The sequence below is a fragment of the Sesamum indicum genome, linkage group LG7 (genome assembly GCF_026168435.1).
Source record: "Sesamum indicum cultivar Baizhima isolate 11 linkage group LG7, ASM2616843v1, whole genome shotgun sequence".
Lineage (NCBI taxonomy): Eukaryota > Viridiplantae > Streptophyta > Magnoliopsida > Lamiales > Pedaliaceae > Sesamum > Sesamum indicum.
In genome coordinates this window covers 13,018,732-13,036,841 of record NC_142663.1, presented here as the reverse complement: position 1 = coordinate 13,036,841, position 18,110 = coordinate 13,018,732, and the positions used below count along the sequence as shown (strand labels likewise).

General features: G+C 33.8%; 3 protein-coding genes and 1 long non-coding RNA gene across 4 annotated transcripts; 3 read left to right on the top strand and 1 right to left on the bottom strand.

The window, feature by feature from the left end:
• The first annotated feature begins 628 nt into the window (after window positions 1–628).
• Window positions 629–4,765, top strand: LOC105166787 (two-component response regulator-like APRR5). The gene is made up of 8 exons (XM_011086270.3): window positions 629–1,061; window positions 1,727–1,888; window positions 1,972–2,102; window positions 2,216–2,374; window positions 2,476–2,647; window positions 2,746–3,091; window positions 3,412–4,147; window positions 4,277–4,765. The coding sequence occupies exons 1-8, from the start codon at window positions 788–790 to the stop codon at window positions 4,385–4,387; spliced, it is 2,091 nt and encodes a 696-aa protein (XP_011084572.1). The 5' UTR covers window positions 629–787; the 3' UTR covers window positions 4,388–4,765.
• Window positions 4,766–9,952: 5,187 nt separating this feature from the next.
• Window positions 9,953–10,797, top strand: LOC105166788 (NDR1/HIN1-like protein 26). The gene has a single exon (XM_011086272.3). The coding sequence runs from the start codon at window positions 10,002–10,004 to the stop codon at window positions 10,641–10,643; it is 642 nt and encodes a 213-aa protein (XP_011084574.1). The 5' UTR covers window positions 9,953–10,001; the 3' UTR covers window positions 10,644–10,797.
• A 337-nt stretch (window positions 10,798–11,134) lies between these two features.
• On the top strand, window positions 11,135–12,806 carry LOC110012325 (uncharacterized). The gene is made up of 2 exons (XR_002287444.2): window positions 11,135–11,517; window positions 12,186–12,806. It is a non-coding gene; the product is annotated as an uncharacterized LOC110012325 (long non-coding RNA).
• Window positions 12,771–16,500, bottom strand: LOC105166789 (caffeic acid 3-O-methyltransferase). The gene is made up of 4 exons (XM_011086273.3): window positions 16,063–16,500; window positions 14,455–14,771; window positions 13,995–14,059; window positions 12,771–13,226 (listed from the first exon to the last, which is right to left on the bottom strand). Exons 1-4 carry the CDS (start codon window positions 16,464–16,466, stop codon window positions 12,930–12,932), a joined length of 1,083 nt encoding a protein of 360 aa, XP_011084575.1. The 5' UTR covers window positions 16,467–16,500; the 3' UTR covers window positions 12,771–12,929.
• Between the last annotated feature and the right edge of the window lie 1,610 nt (window positions 16,501–18,110).

Here is an 18,110-nt window from a genome sequence, read left to right as displayed (position 1 = left end):
TAGTTTGAATTAATAGATTTTGTGATATCTTATTAATCGAAAAAATGTAGGAAGAAAATATGTTTGAATTATAATGTTAGGTGATAGTTTTCTATATAAAAAACGTGATAGAATTAATGTTTTAAAATTTATGGTACAACCATATAAAAAAGACTAATAAAAAATGAATCCCATAATTTGAAATAGTACATAATTGAAATCAACCTTTGAAAATGAAATTAAATAATGCCCAAGTTTTTGTAAGGTATATTTAATAAAGTGATAATAAAAATTAGTTTTGTTACTATATATATTTTTCATTATAGAATCACAATTTATTGATTTTTTTGATACAATACCAATGGATTTTAGTTTATATTTCTAGGCCGAACTTAATTATGACAAGGTTTGTTCTTATATTTTCTTAAAATTTCATCTAGACTAGGTATTAATTTTCCTCAAGAGTTGGAAGGGCTTGCAAATTATTGAAGTTGTCAAAGTTGGGGGTGTGAAACATTATTGTCATATCTTTAAGGGCTAAACTGCAAAATGTTGTCATATAATTAATACAAGAAATTCTGAGCCATCAGATGTGAGGCGGTTAAAGTGGACCAGTAAAAGGCGACCATAAGATCAAATTTCAGGAACTGGGGTCTCCATATTAAGATATTTTTGAGTTGAAAATGGTGCAAAACCACTGCAAAAAAGCGATGAATGAAACCAGGACTTTTTAGAAACTAATTTCCAACCGCTACAGGTGTGTTTATGCTATATGCTTGTTGTCTGAAAGCATCAAGAATCTCGAAAAATGGGTGAAGTTGTGGTGAGCAGTGAAGGTGGGATGGAATTAGTGGTTCAAGAAACAGAGGTGGCGGCAGAGAGAGCCCAGCAAGCTGAAAAGAAGAACCAGATAAAGAATATTGCAGCGGACGGAGGCGGCGCCGTGGCGGACGGAGGATCTTCTTCTGTGGTTAGGTGGGAGAGGTTTCTGCCAAAACTGGCGGTGAGAGTGCTTCTGGTGGAAGCTGATGATTCCACTAGGCAGATTATTGCTGCCCTTCTCAGGAAATGCAGCTACAAAGGTTGGTTTTCCTGTTCGGATTCTTGCGGGATGTCTGAAACTTTTTAAATGTCAAGAATTGAGAATTCGAGTGTTGGTAGGTGATGGGATTATAGGGATCTTGACTGCTTAGCTTGTTAATATGTTGTCATCTGTATTCGGGTGTTGTACAGTTCTTGTTTTGGCTGTGAAATTGTACATGGATACTTTGTGATCAGCTAATTGTCTATGGATAATACCATAGCATCCATGATTTTGATTCGTAATCTTAGGTGAAACAGCTAGAGGATGTGATTTTCGCTGAAAAGTTTGTGTCTTTATCTGAATTTCTTGGAATTCCCTTTAGATGATTTTAGCTGCCGGCAATAATGAAGTTCTTACCTAACTAGGCTGTCTGCTATGCTTGTTGAGTAACTTCTTCGGTAATTACCTCTGCAAAATGTAGTTTCTGCTGTCTCATGAGTTCATAATAATTCGACTGTTCTAGAGTCATGATCCTGATCTTTGCATCTGAAAATCTTCATGGAAAATTGGATTTTAGTGTATGTTAGTTGGATGTAGACAGAAAATTAGTGGGATGTTACGTAGTATGAATAGCAAGAAGATTTCTTGTCTAGCTGAAGCAGATTGGTTATTTATGTCAATGTGTTACGGCTATAGAGGTTAACTCCAATTTTCTTAAAGCAGTTGCTGCAGTTCCTGATGGCTTAAAAGCGTGGGAGGTATTGAAAGAGAGGTCCCAAAGCATAGACCTTATTTTGACAGAAATTGAATTGCCATCAATCTCGGGATATGCTCTTCTCACGTTAATTATGGAGCATGATGTCTGCAAAAATATTCCAGTAATAAGTGCGTTATTCGCAGCTTCTTTGAAATTATCCAAATCTGTTCGAGCACTATTAGATTCAAACACCTTTTCGTTGATAATGCAGTGATGTCGTCACATGACTCAGTCAGTACAGTCTATAAATGCATGTTGAGAGGTGCAGCCGACTTTCTGGTGAAGCCCATCCGGAAAAATGAGCTAAGGAACTTGTGGCAGCACGTCTGGAGGAAACAAGCTGTAAGCCAAATCCCACATTTTCTTCTTTGCTTATTTGTTTTAATGAAAAATCTGGTACAAAGTAAGCTCCATAATTTTCATGGGTTCTTACCATTTTCTTTATCATGAGACAGTCGAGGACCGCTGCTGGCCTTGGACAACCAGAGGAGAGCGAAGCTCAACAAAAGGTTGAAGCCACAGCAGAGAATAATGATATTAGTAATCATTCAAGTGGTTATATGGCATGCATTCAGAGAAATAGGGAGTGCATTGAGAAAGGAAGTGACGCGCAGGTATTTTTCGTTTCTCTATGCCAAAATTTTCAAAGAGCCCACTTCAAAATCTCAAATAGACTGATTCAAGATTGGAATAATATTGCTTGTCTTATCTGCAGAGCTCATGCACAAAACCGGAGTTGGAGACTGAAGGAGCAGATGTTGAACATGTCCACAGCCTCTTACTGCCGAAAGCCGCTAAATGTCTTTCAAATGAGATGAATATTTATACACAAGAAGAATGCCATCAAGAAAGTAGAAAAACACAGGCACATGATATAAAGGCGGGAGGTAATGCTTTCATTGCCTTGCTTGTAGTCATTGATATTTTTCAGCATCATGGACGGGTAAATGCTTATTGCTTGCCATTTCCGTCGTTCTGAATTTAGAGTCGGAGGCCATGGCTAGCAGAGATGCTAATATTGCAACAACACTGCCAGGGCAGGGCAAGAACTCCGATGCTGGTTGGGAGAAACTTAATGTTATTGGACAAAATCCTGAGAACAATCATGTGCCTCAGAATTCTTCTAGAGAGGCCATTGACTTAATTGGAGCTTTCGATAACTGCCTGAAAGGAACTTTTGGAAGTCCCGCGTCAAACGCTAGTACAAACAAGTTTGATATTTTGCCCCTTCTGGATCTATCTTTGAGAAGATCTCATCCCAGTGGCTCTGTGAATCAAGTAAATGATGAGACGCGTAGGCTAAATCACTCTGATGCATCGGCCTTTTCTAGGTGAGTTTGCATCCCTCTAAATTTTTATATAAGCAAGTGAAGTATCCAATTCTTTCCTTAAATCAGCATCATTTCATCTAAAAGCTTAGGTGTTTTTAAGGTCGTAATTTGTTTATCCGAAGAGTAGAGGACGAAATTCTTACATCTTTTATGAAATATTCCATGGATTGTAGATAATTCCAATTGATATGGAGTAGTTCAAACAGAATTTATATACTCTTGCAGCTACTAATACATATGTGAACCAACCCTCTAAACCTTGAAGGAACCTCATCAAACATTGTACAGTTGGTAGTCTAACGAACAAGCAACACATGCAGGTACATAAATAAGCCATTGCAGGCACGCAACTCCACATCCCCAAGCACCTGTAATCAACAAAAAGACCATGAGACGAATTCCGAGAAACAACTGTCCAATCTTACCCCTGATTATAATTCAGACACACATGGTCCGACAATAAGCTCAGTCCGACCAGGGCTGCCTGAAACTTCATTTCCTCACCCTCAGCAAAGGGAAATATTTCAACCGATTCCAGTTAGAGGTTTAAGATTCGAAAATATAATCAATGGATTTGGTTCTTTGATGCCTCAATTGTACTATGATCAATCAGCACCGTCTTCTTTGCCTAGTCCAGGCACACCTAACCACTCACCATCTTTCACTCAGTTGAATGCTTTCTATCCATCAGATCATCGGCCTTCGAGTTCTCAGCAATTTCATAGAATTGATCAAAGGATCAGTAATGCCATTGATCAGGCAGACAAAAAACAAGACCAAAAATTGGAAACCTTGGAGGCTAGGTTGCATGTGTCTCCTGCAAATGATCAGAGTGGTAATGGCACTTTCTATAATGGCCATATAAGTCATCACCACACTACAAGTTCTGGTAGCAATGTCAAGATCGATTCGACCTTAGTTGTCAAGACCGTACCCGAATGTGGTAATGAAGAGGGATCCCATGTCCACGAGGGTGCATCTCATCGTTCCATGCAAAGAGAAGCGGCTCTAAACAAATTCAGACTGAAGAGGAAAGACAGATGCTTTGAGAAGAAGGTTTGTTGATAACCCCATCAACCAACTTCATAAAATAACATGTGAATATTCTCTATTCAGTACATACATGTTGTGAAATTCCTTATACTAGTTCATATTTTCTTAATCAATATCCGACTTTACTGACAGGTGCGCTATGAGAGCAGAAAAAAGCTGGCTGAGCAGCGTCCACGTGTGAAAGGACAGTTTGTTCGCCAAGTACCTAATGAACCTCCACCAGGGAGCTCATCAGCTTGTTAGCGTTCTCAATCCTCTAACGTGAACAAATTTTGGCAGAAATAATAGACTGATCAGTTAGATTTTTTCAATTCCGTGTATCATGTAGCTTCATAAATCGATCAGTGAACAGAGGTACGCCACAGTTCAATGACTCTAATACCATTTCGCTCCCCCGAGTAACAGAACCAGCATGTAGCTGTTGTATATTAGTTTCTCTTTTAGGCGTTACATAGTTGTTGATATAGATATATTTGAGATATTAGTTTCTCTTTTAGGGCGTTGGAGTTGAATGATTCTAATACCTATAATTAGCTGTTGTATCATAGCCCATATTTTAGTCACGTTGTCGCTACTTACTGATACCGTTTACTAGTGACTTTATTATTTTGTTCTTTTCAAGTTGAGTTGAATCAATATCATCATATTATTCATTTGAGAAAAGAAGATTACATCTTAGCTTCTGTTCCGTTACGGTAGATGGTACTTTCAAGTACATTTTTCACACACATGAATGAAAATCGACTGGCTCGACTCTATGTGAACTATGATCACATTGCAGCTCTAGCAGCATTCAATGATATCAATAAGTAGAGTCATTCTTGCTTTCATGTGTGTGTGTGTGTGTGTGTGTGTGTGAGAGAGAGAGAGAGAGAGAGAGAGAGAGAGAGAGAGATGATCCTTTCTTTTGTCGTTGTTTCTTGCATTGTAGAAAAATTGCTTCTTTCTGGGTAATCTTCTGGGCTAGCTTGCAGCACGACAACGAGTATTCACCTTAGAGCACGACTATAATAGGAGAGGCGGAGGTATATTACCTTCCTGCCCATGGCTTTTTTTAGTAGGCGATTGTAGCCACACATTTCTAAGGGCGTTTTTGAAAATTTGACAGGTTGTCTTCCTTGATTGAGCTTTTCCATCAATCTCCATCGTCGATCACGATCTTTTCCTTTATTATCTTAATTAATACCACAATTATGTTTTATTTTCTTTCTGAAATCTCAATGCCATCCGATAACTCATTTTGATTGTCATAATATTGATTCACTAAAATAGTGTCCAATACATTTATTCATCCGACAAAATGACATCAATCATTATTTAAATTGAATTCAGTTCGTTAGTTATGTTTTTTTATTTCTCTTCACATTTGTTAAATTAAATAAAAAAAAATTGTAAGCAATTTCATGATATTGTAAATGAACAAATTATCCTTATATATATATATAAAATAATTTACCTCCAATTATTTTATAAAATACAACAATTTACCTCCTATTTTTTAAAATGAAGTAATTTATTTTTTTAGACAGGGAGGTAAACTATTTTATTTTAAAAAATACAGAGGGGATAAATTATTAGTTTTTGCTATGAAAATGTATTTTACTCATTTATAATATAACAAAAGGGTAATTACTATTTATCTAATTAAATAAATATAACAAAATTTTAAATTATACACACACATCAAACGCGCGCTTCATTTGATCCCCACCTAACACATGAATCATCCAAATGGACCTCAACATTTAACTTACAAACAATGCAAAACATACGATCCATTATTGATAAAAATTCAGCATTTTTTCATGTCGATGTCCCAATTTCCATTCTCTTCCACTCTTGCATCCAACATTTTCATGTCAGCATTTTATTTCATTTTGAGAGATTGTTCAAACAGACACGGATGCACTTGGGAGTTTTGGACACCCATGTCTCTCCCCCACTACCACCACCTCTTTTAACTATTTTCCGCCTACTGTCTTTGTCTCATAGAGGAGGTCCCAAAAAGGGGCTCTTCTTCAGTATGTGGATTCTTATGTTACTTTACTATTTTTAGAAAGCATCCCTAACTTTCCATGTCGATTACATAAATCTTATCATAGAGAAGAAGCTGAATGCCCAACATGAGGAAGCATCTGTAGGGCTTCCTTGCGCATTTATTTATTTTTAATAAATAATTATATATATATATTAATTGATGATTTTTTTTTTTAAGTTTGAAGAATGGGCACTGATCGGATACAATTACAAAAAAAAATTGAAAATCCAATAAAGGAACGCCTTCAGATCAAGAATAAAGCTCCAATTTCCTGCAATATAAAAAAATTACATCTAGTACCGTTGAGGTCCGTATCAATATAAAATAAATAAAAGGTCCTTTAATCAAAATCATACATGTGGGGAGCTATTTATAATTAAACTAACCATAGGGATCATTAGTGTATATTTGAATGGCAAAGGAGTGATTATGAAAGAGTGCATAGTTAAGTGTATCACGGGGCATGCCAAGGCAAATGCAAGAAGACAACCTACGGAAACAAAAAAGTGAACAAAAAAAAAACATTGTGTGATGGCAACCCACGCACAAGTTGTAGTGATAGTTGTGATGGATGGATCATATTCATAGTCATTTTCAATGGTGCTCAAATGCTAACTCCCAATGTCTGCAAAATTTCCTATTTTTCTCATCAACAATGACTGCAACACCACCACTTCAATCTGCTTACCCATGCAGGGTCCAATGATACTTCCATCCACACACACACACACACACAATCACACACACACACACATATATATATATATAAATTTGGCTGTAAGCTTTCCACCCTCAAGCAGTACTAAAAATTAAAAGTGTTAAAAAATAAAATTCAAAATCAGAGAGTAATTAAAGTTGGAATATTTAGAAAAATGGCTTAATTTTTACGATTTTAACTAATAAACTGTTGAAGTTGATAGGAAGGTGTTGCTTATAATTTTGGATTTAAATTAACTTAATTTAAACAGTTTAAAAGCAGAAAATCTAAATTAGCAATACTCCTTTTGACTTATTTTCAACGACGACTTAATTTGCATACTTTGAGCATTTCTCAATATTCATCCTAAAGGCAAAAAACCCTTTTCCTTAGCACAAAAGTAAAGGCTCACGGGACATTCTTCACTCCATCCCACTCTCTCATAAACTACATTTCCCAGATTCTCCCCATCTCTGCTTTTTCCTTTCGAGTTTTCTCTTTCCAAAATTTGGTGTAATAAATAAAAAAAATACGATCAATCCCTATAATATTATAAATGAACAAATTATATTTTTATTAAAAAAATATCAATTTAATTTTCTATATTTTTAAAATATAATAAATTACCTTTCTGTATTTTTTAAAATAAAATAAATTACTTTATTTTAAAAAGTATAGGAGGTAAATTATTATTATTTTTTTATACGAGTGGTAATTTACAATGTCCAAGGAGGGTAGAGTACATTAAACATAATAAATAATTATTAATAATTTTTTATATGAATCATTGATAATTACATTTTAAATTTCAATCATAAATAATTAATATACGCTAATTATTAATATCAAATAGACGTATCACTATGAAAAGTGATTGACTTTTTTTCTCAATAATTTGTAGTATGATCCCTCAGGATCTATCGTAATAAGCCATGGAAATATACTTTCATCAAAATATACAATTGTAAAGTGTGTGCATTATAGAGAATTCTCAAGTATATTCAAGAATCAATTAAATTCATATTACACTCAATGATTTATGCACTAGATCTTGCTCCCTAATTATTTTTTAAGATCCCGTTTATTTTGTGATACGAGTCATTTAGGTGATAGAGTAAAAAAAAAATCTATATATTAATTATACTATATTTACTTAAATTGTTTAAGTTTAATAAAAATTGGGCGCGCATAATACAAAGTAAACACTGTATATTGGGTAGCTTATTCAACCTAATAATAAATATATATATATATATATATATAATGGGATAATTACAACACCCTTTCATGATGTTTAATTTAAACGGTACGCCTCAAGTATTCTTTTCTTTTTTAAAATTAAAAATATGTTTCAATTATCTGACTACATACGTCAACAAATTGCGATAAATTGAAATTAGGGTAAATTATAAAGGACACTCTTGAACTGTGTCATAATTACAAATGTCCCTCGTTATTTAAAAAATTATAATACTTTATTAAAATTAATAGTCGTATAATAAATGCTTTTCTAGATTCCGATGTTATGGGAGAATATTTATTAATTTAAAAAATATATATAATTTTTTAAATACTGTATAAATAACAAATACAACTATTATAATTTAGTCTTAAAATTATTATCAAGGTTTTAACGTAGTGGGGACACGTCAGTCCTCACATTGTTAAAACATCACTTCTTGCAACAGTGATAATCATGTTATTTTCTCACTTGTCGTCAACTTGTCCCTGATTGGACAAACTCAAGAGACTCCTAAGACTAATAGCATGCTAGCAACCTCTTCATGCTGAAATTACCAATCCACCCTCGATAACTAAGGGTATATTACCCTTTACACACAGGAGGAAAACAACGAATCCAGCACCGGAAAAAAGGGAAATTTACACGGATCTAGAATGTTATTTTCATTTATTTCCAAATCTTGGGTAAGAACATTCATTAAAAGACAAAAAACTACTGAAATAAGGAGTTACATGTATGATCGAACAAAATTCAAGGGGGTATTTGCAATTTTAATTTTATATAATTAAAATGTGTTTGATCTAATATATACTTCGATCAGTAAAATTTTTATGGTATTGATTTACTCCATTTAATATATGCACGACACGTATATGAAATTTACACTAACTATGATTTAAGAAAAGATTTATATATATGACGTGTATGGGGTGCTTGCGAAAACTTATGTTTTTCATAAAGTGCCTAATTTTGAGAAAAGTGGATAAGTGATTGTAAAAATTGGGAGAGTTTTGAAGTAATAATTATAAGTAAAAAACAGTTGACGTGGAAATATATGGTAAAAAGAAATTAATGTATTGCCAACTTATTTGTTAAATTATCGAATTACTGTAACAGACGGATAGATCTTATCCACTATTTAAATATGGTATTTTTGAGATATATTTATACAAAAAATAATTAGGGTAACAATGAAGTTCAACTATCTTGAGGTTTATTTAGCACCCCTGAGGTTTATTTTCATCTAACAAATAAGTCCCCGCGTTGATTAAAATTCATTGAATTTGTTGATATTAGCAAAAAAATTAAATAGAAATTATATTTACCTTCGATTGACTTATTACTGATTTCTTGCAGCTCAAATAATATTTTTTTTTTGGAATAAAATACCCTTATAACGATGAAAATATACTTCCTCACCTACATTAATGCGTGAAGATGTATGGGGTTAATTTGATCATGAAAAAATTATTTGACCTGCAATAAGTTAGTTATAAGTCAATCAATGGTAAATATATTTTTTAATTTTTGTTAATATCAGCAAATTTAGTGCATTTTGACTAATGAAGGGCCTTATTTGTTATATGAAAGCAAACCTCAAGGATGCTAGATGTAATTTTTCAAATTACAAAGAATTTATATGTAATTACACCAAATTTTAGGAGAGAGGAGTGTAATTATTCTTTTTTGCAAAAGACATAGGATACATAATATAAGGAGTATAAATATAATTCACCCTAATATTTACAGCTACCTCCAACAATTTTAACTGCCGGTCAAAAAAGCAGCTACCAATAGCATCAAAGCATTCCCTTTATTTAACCTCACACCATACATACATCAACACTGCAAACAATTCTCCATTCCCTCTACGTACAAAATGTCTGAAATCAATGAGAAATCTCCCAAACACTGCGCTAACAAGCAAGCACTCGACCTCCACAAGTTCAAGAAGAAGCTCTTCTTCTACCTCACCACACTCCTCCTCGCAATCCTTTCCCTCATATTCCTTGTTTGGTTCATCCTCCACCCATCAAAACCCCACTTCTCCCTCAAACACGCTGACATCACTCAGCTCAACCTCACCGCCTCCTCCTCCCTCAACTCCTACATTCAGCTCACCCTCCTCTCCACCAATCCAAACAAGAAAGTCGGAATCTACTACGATCAGTTCTTGCTCTACGCATCCTACAACGGCCAGAAGATCACCAACGTCACCGCCATCGACCCCTTCTACCAAGACCGCGAGGAGACGAACCTCCTCAGCGCCTCGTTGGTTGGCGACGAGCAGACGGTGGCGCCGTCCCTGGCTTATCAAGTTAAACGCGACGAGGGGACAGGGAAAGTGGCCTTAAGCTTCAAGGTGATGGGGAGGTTGAGGTGGAAAGTTGGGACATGGACTTCGGGGAGGTATAGGTTTAATGTGAATTGTGTGAGTGTTGTCGCGTATGGAGGTAGATCAGTTTCATCACCTGCCTTGATGAGTTTGAGACAGGGGACGGTGTGTTCTACTTCAGTTTGATGATGTCTGTTTTTTATGAATAATTAGAGAGGTTGATAGCTTCTTCTTCATGATCAGTATTGAGGGTTTATTATTAATTAATATTGTAAATGTAAAGTGATGAGAAAGTCATGTAATGTCATGAGATTGTTGTAAGGTTTATTGCTGCCTTGTATCTTTCTCTCTTCTTTTTCTTGGATTTGAGCTTTATCTTTGCATGCTTTTTTGAGACTTTTTGGTGGGGTTTTGGGCTTTTGGAGTAAAGGGTTTTTAATTATACTTTTTTTTTATATAGGGAAAATTGCATTGATAATTTCTAAAGTTAGGCCAAAATATGAGGATATTTTTTGTGTTTTGTAAAATTACAGCTACACTCTTTTTAAGAGTGCTACTTAATTTTATTTATTAATTAATAATTTATAATTACTTAATTTAAAATAATTAATAATCAATTATCATAAACATAAATATATCCACGATACTATAATCTCATTTTGGATAATCGTCATGCGAATATGATTTTACTAGTCACAGGCCCAACTCAATTATGATTTTGTGAAGTTGAAATGGGCGGAGTCCAAAATATAATGGTCAATACAATTGTCCAGTCCAATTCAGCCACTGCTCTAAAAGTCTTGTTTGAACAGCCCAATAAAAGCAAACCTTCCTCTCTTCTCATTTTACACGCGATCAACCGTCGCCTGAATTCTACCGCCCAAGTCTCCATTCGGTGTCACTCCTCGAGTCAATCAATTAATAGTATTTGTTATCGCCGTTGCACGAACACCGCCAATAAATCCCACGGTCGCCGCGAAGCACCTCTTTGTTATTTTTCGAGCTACCATCATCGGATTTTTGCAAAAAGGTCCCACAAAAAGATAGGTCTTCTCTTGTGGTAGATCTCTTTGTTTTGCTTCTACTCTCTACTACGTGGTTTTGTGCCTAACGTTTCTTTCTTTTTCTTTTACCAATCGGGTTCTTTTATTTTTCTAGTGGCTTCTTTTTTATTTGTAATTCTGTGAATTTTCATATCCATTATGTTTAAGTTTTCTGCTGGGGAGTAGGTAATAATCCTTTTTTTATAATAGTTGGAGTGGGTTGCTGAGCATTAACCGTTACTTGAATCTTTTAATGATTGTGGGATACAGATCGAAGGTGGAGACCCCAATAATTTTTTTACTGAATCAATTGTTTTATAATTCTTTTGGATTTTGCTGATATTTTTAGTAATGGGAGTACCATGTCGTTCTGCTATTTTATGTTAAAAGCTGGAGCGAGAAAGGTATGCGAGTGAACTGATGTTGATTGGTATAATGCAGCTGAACTGCCGATGACAATAGAAATTGCTTGTTTAATTCTGTTAAGATCCCATTTGAGTCCTTGATTTGAACGTAATCTTCATGCAACTGTTAGTTTTGTCGGTTTAGATGTTATTATCTGCAGTTGTCATGTGATACTTAGCTATGAGGATTTTTTGTTGTAAATTATACAATGTAAAGATGTTATATCTTTGTCTTTTACATATTATTCCCCTTAATTATTATTTTTTTTTAAATTATGCAGCTATGGCGCTAGACACAGGTATGTTTACTGTGCTACAGACGATTGGTAGTGCTTTATGCTGCAAGTGTGGTATTTTAATACAACCAAATGTGGCAAACATGTGTGTCAAATACCTGCGATCCGAAGTAGACATAACAAAAGGCCTTCAAAAACCTGTTATTATCATCCATTGCCCTGAATGTGATGCCAATTTGCAACCACCAAGTACTTGGATCAAAGCTCAGCTGGTCTACTGACCTTCTGTGTGAAGAGGTTGAAGAACATGGACTAGGTTCATTTGGTACATGCAGAGTTCATTTGGACTGAACCTCAGTCCAAGAGGATTAAAGTCTAGTTGAGGGTCCAGAAAGAGGTTCTCAACGGAGCAATACTTGAACAAGCTTACACTGTTGAATATGTCGTGCAAGATCAGATGTGTGAGTCTTGCTCGAGGGTCCAACCGAATCCTGATCAATGGGTTGCTGCACTGCAACTGCGGCAGCATGTTTCTCACGGACGCACTTTCTTCTTTTTGGAGCAGCTATTTAACTCTTGTACTAATGTCATCAACACATAAAGTTTCATATAATTATTCAAGGAACAACATTATTCTCAATGTATAAAATTTATCAGTAGGATAAATCCGGATATAAAATACCCAACATAGATATATGATAGTCTTTTACCCAATTCGGATGAATCAAACCCAAGAACTCAAGCGATACATCGTATCATTCTGGGTTGTAAGCATAATATATACTTATTTCATTTATGTAACTCTATGATCCAAATGCTAAAAGCACAACAGACTTTGTGGAATTGTCTAAATCCAGCTTCTTTGGCCAGCGCTTGAAATTCCTTTTCTGTCCTCTCCTTTCCCCCTGGGTTGTAAGCCAACATAAGCAGGTCGACAGTGAAGCCTATGGAAGCTAGTGGGTCACTGTGTGGAGCCTCAGAGAGAATGCGTTCAGCGATTATCACTTTTCCATTCTCAGGGATTGCAACATAGCAATTCTTCAGGATTTTCAAGCAGTGGGCGTCGTCCCAGTCATGGCAAATCCACTGGGGAGGACAAAAATGAAAATTCATCTTCAATTGAAAACCATTTAAATATAAGGGTTAAAATGAAAATTTTAATTTACTTTTCATAAAGAAAAAACATAATGATGCTAATCTTACTTCATATTTGGATGTTACATTTATTTCTTTATACGTCCAAAAATATATATGAGAATATAATGAGCGTAAAATTAAAAATTTATATCATTTTTCTTGCTGATCTCAGCTTTTGTCGTCCAAATTCTCACGGAATAGGGTTAGGTATAAATGAAAATTTTTTGATAAAGGTATAAGTATGATTTTAAAACTGTTTTGGATTCTTTTTTAATTTTTAAAGGGGATCTAAAAACGTAATTAGTTCTAAATTATCTATATTATTATAAAATAAAACTCTTTGTCATACCAACTTTTGAATACATAAATGTTTTATCTTTCAATTCATTTCATCCCTTAAAAAAGAGACCAAAATAACAATTTTAATATTTTTAATAATTTCATAATTATATTATTTTTTCCTCTCAGCCCACTATTTCATATTTGTCTCTCCAATCCTCCATGTTCTTTTCCTCATAAACTTTCATATTTTTGATAAAATTACAATTATAATTTCTTTTTTCACATACTTCTTTCTTTTTTCTCATTTCATATGTTGATGTCTTTTCACAATTCTTATTGTCCTCTCCATTTCACGCTATAATTTTTTTTATATGCTCACTATTACTGCATGCGACAACAACTAATACTTAGAAAAGGAAGCAACAATAGTTTCACCTTCATAAAAATGGCATCGGCTTTGGGCACGCTAACAAACATGTCCCCACCAACGTGCTCCACTCCTGCATTCATTACCATATCATGTACTTCACTTGAACCATGAAATAAATAAATAAAAATTGAACTTTAGATCATCTGAAAAATACAACCTAATTAATGACGGGACAAATTAAATTACAACATGCTCTTCTAAAATTTGTTATAATTATAAATATCTTCTTATTATGTGAAAAATTATAAATATTTTTCTGAAATTAACGGTCATCTAACAAATAATTCCCTATAATGGGCTATCACAAAAGGTATGTATCAACGACAGTTAATTTTAGGAGAATTTTTATAACTTTTCAAATAACAATAAAGTATTTATAATTATAATAAATTTCAGGAGAACCCAACATAATTTACCCATAATAGTAATAATAATAACGATGATGTAATACAGATTGGAATGGACCCGAAATAGATGGAGCATCTTTGACAACATGGGGCAGATCAAAATTGATTCCCGTAATGAATGGATGTTTGGAGACAATGATGCTAAGCGTGGCGCCGGTCCCACCACCAACATCGACCAGGGTTTTGAGACCCTCGACGTTGAATCCTTTGTATTTTTTAAGAATTTGGTTCATGATGAGGGTGGATTGTTCATACATAGCTCGGTTGAAAGCGGTGTTGAATTTGGGATTCCTAGCACCGTACTCGAATGGACTCATCCCATGCGCTCTCTTGAAGGGGGTTCCTCCCTCAACAACAACGTCCTTTAGATGGTGCCTATACATAATCATTCATATTTGCAAAAATTATTTTAAAGAGATGATCATTTTGCATAAAAATAGGTATGTCCGAGGATATTTTAGTTAATATACAATTGTCAACTAAAGATTGTTACTCTAACACTCCTCACATTTAATAAACTAGTTGTTTCTATGTGTATATAATAAATAATTTTTCATGCTTTAAATTTATAAGTAAGAGAAAAATATACAAATCAATACATTACATAAAAAACAGAAAAAACTAGTTGACATTTAATAAATAATTTAAAAAATTGAATAAATTAGTTAATTATCCTATTAGTTGAAGGGCATTTTTGACTTTATAAAAAAATTGATGCAACGATTTCGTTAACAGTCATTTATGAGTATGAAGGCCTTTTCTTTTTTATGTTAGTATGGGGGCATGTTCAACACGTGCAGGGTAGAGGTGGCGATTTATGCACTAAATGTACGTAAAATGATATTTTTTTCGTACTGCATGTAATAATTAAGTGATTGAAAACTGTGAAGTAATTAGTTTTGAAGGGATAATTCTTATATTATGAATTTGATAAAAAAAAAATTATTTAACCTACATCAAGATAGTAGTAAGTGAATTAGAGATAAATATAAATTTTATTTATTTTTTTTACTTAATATCAACAAATTCGATTAATTTTGATTAATGAGGGATCAATTTATTATTGAACGAAAACATATGTTAGGAGTATTTAAATATACTTTTTCAAATTACATGGAGTGTACATATAATTGCACAAAATTTTAGGAGAGTGTGGTGTATTATCCCTTAAGTATTTCCTATAAGTTTAAGAAAAAAAATCAGCATAATTAATTTAAGAGAAAAGGAAGTAAATTAGAATTAGGCTTGAAAATAAATTGAACTATCGATACTCAGTTGAAATTGATTGGTAAAAACTCGTTCCAACTCAATTTGTTAAATTTAACAAACCTAACTTGAATAAAAAATTTGTATTGGTAAACTTTCGAACTCGACTTGAGTCCGATTCGATTAGTGAAAAAAATAATAAACTATATTTAAAAATATCAAATTACTCGAATTCAATTTGTGTTTGATCCAATTGCACCTCGTCTGATCTTGACTAAATCAATAATTAAACCAAATAGAAATTAAAGGCAACTTTTGAAACTGCATAATAATGATTCAAATAAAATTGAACAATAATATGTTGGATTTGACTACAATAATTTACAGCCCTAATTAGAACAATCATGCATGATCCATCTTAAGAAAACTATGATTAAATTGATAATTTAAATTAAATTACCAGGATTCCCCGCATATCTGGCCTTGATTCAAGAGCAAGAGAGGAGCCATGGAAACACCATCCTCGTTCCTGGTCAAGAACTCGCAAACCGGGGCCAAGGAATAGCGCCGCTCAACGCTGCCGTCAGGCAGCTCTCGGAGGCTGCAATTGAGGATGTTGTTGGCGGCGAGGAGGCGGAGGATTCTGTCCAGCATGAGGTCAGCCTGGGGGTTGGTGGCCGGAATTTGGGCGGCGAGTTCCGCCGGAGAAACAAATGCGCCGGGGCCGGCTCTCTTGATGAGCTCCAACAGGCCGAGCTCTACGGCGGATCTGAGTGCTGCTGGCATTACAGAGGCAGTAACCAGTTGCATGGCGAACAAACAGGTGTCTTCTACTGATGATGAACTCATTTCGATGCTGTTCATATTTTGCTATAATGGTTTAAGTTTGAGAACTGCGCGCCTCTGCTGGATTGGCAGGGCACCGGATGCTCTATATATATACCAGCCTAATAAATAATTTTTTATATTTTAAAATATATTTTATATAAAAATAAAATATATAAATCAATTAGTCAAATTTAAAAATAAAAAAAAATCAATTTAAGGTATTATCAATATAATAAAAGAATTGGTATGGCAATGTTAAAGTGACCTTTAACAACCTGGGGTTACTTTTGTAAAAAAAAAAGTAATAAAAAAGGTATTATCGGCATAATAGATCAACAACTACTATTAAAGTAGACCAACATTTACATATTAATGGAATTCGAATTCACAACCTCATAATTTTGGAGCCTTAATTATGCTCACCAACTAAACTAAATCTTATTGACGTGATTTATTTAATCTTTTTAAAGAATATTTAATTTGCTAAGTAACACATTTTCATCATGGCTCCAGCAAAAAATAACTGTTTTTTGGAAAAATCTTACAAAATCAGTCTTAGTCGAATTAATTCAATCACATAGTAAGTATGATATACTTATTACGTAATTAATTATTTTTTTTAACTACATACTAATTATGCAAAAAAATATATTATTTTTATATTATAATTAATTCCAATCCCACCAAATATCATATTTCTTAAGCAAATTAACCAACATCAGGCATTCCACGACACATAAACAGGCATGGAAAACGCAGGTTTACGTGATACATTAAAAGCGCACTTACAGGCATGTAGTGATACGGTCAACTTCAAATAAGGCGTGAATGGAACCTATAGTCCTATTTTTAAGCTTAATTATTTGTGTGCCAATCGTAATAAATAAGAAGATGCTTATAGAAATGTGCAAATTAATATATAGGGTTAAATACGCCTTGCCTTCCTTATGCCAAAATAACATTTTTGGTCTTGTAACGTAAGGTCGTTAATACTTTTGATTTTGTAACTTACTTTATTTATATATTTAGTTATTTTTTTTTACTAATTTAGTCTTGAACACATCTAATATTTGGTTTTTTTTTTTGACAAATTTAGTTCTATGTTGACAATTTTTATCCCTTTCACACTGTAATAGCTCTCATTTTTTGTTTTGTAACTATGAGTCCTTAGGATCAAAATTGCCAATATAAAACTAAATTTGTCAAAAAATGACCAAATATAAGATGTTCAGGACTAAGTTCGTCAAAAAACAGACTAAATTTGTAATAAAGTAAGTTCCAGGACTAAAAGTACTAATGACCTAAAGTTACAGGATCAAAAATATAATTTTACCCTTCCTTATTTATTCTGGAAACAATATTCACTTCGGTTCCTAAACCAACAAATATAACACTTATAGAACCCATTGTTTTATAATTCTTTTGGATTTTGCTGATATTTTTAGTAATGGGAGTACCATGTCATTCTGCTATTTTTTGTTGAAAGATGGAGCGAGAAAAGGCATGCGAGTGAATTGATGTTGATTGGTATAATGCAACAGAAGTGCTGATGACAATAAAAATTGCTTCTTTAATTCTGATAAGATCCCATTCGAGTCCTTGATTTGAACATAATCTTCATGCAATTGTTACTTTTGCCAGTTTAATCAGATGTTATTATCTGCAGTTGTCATGTGATAC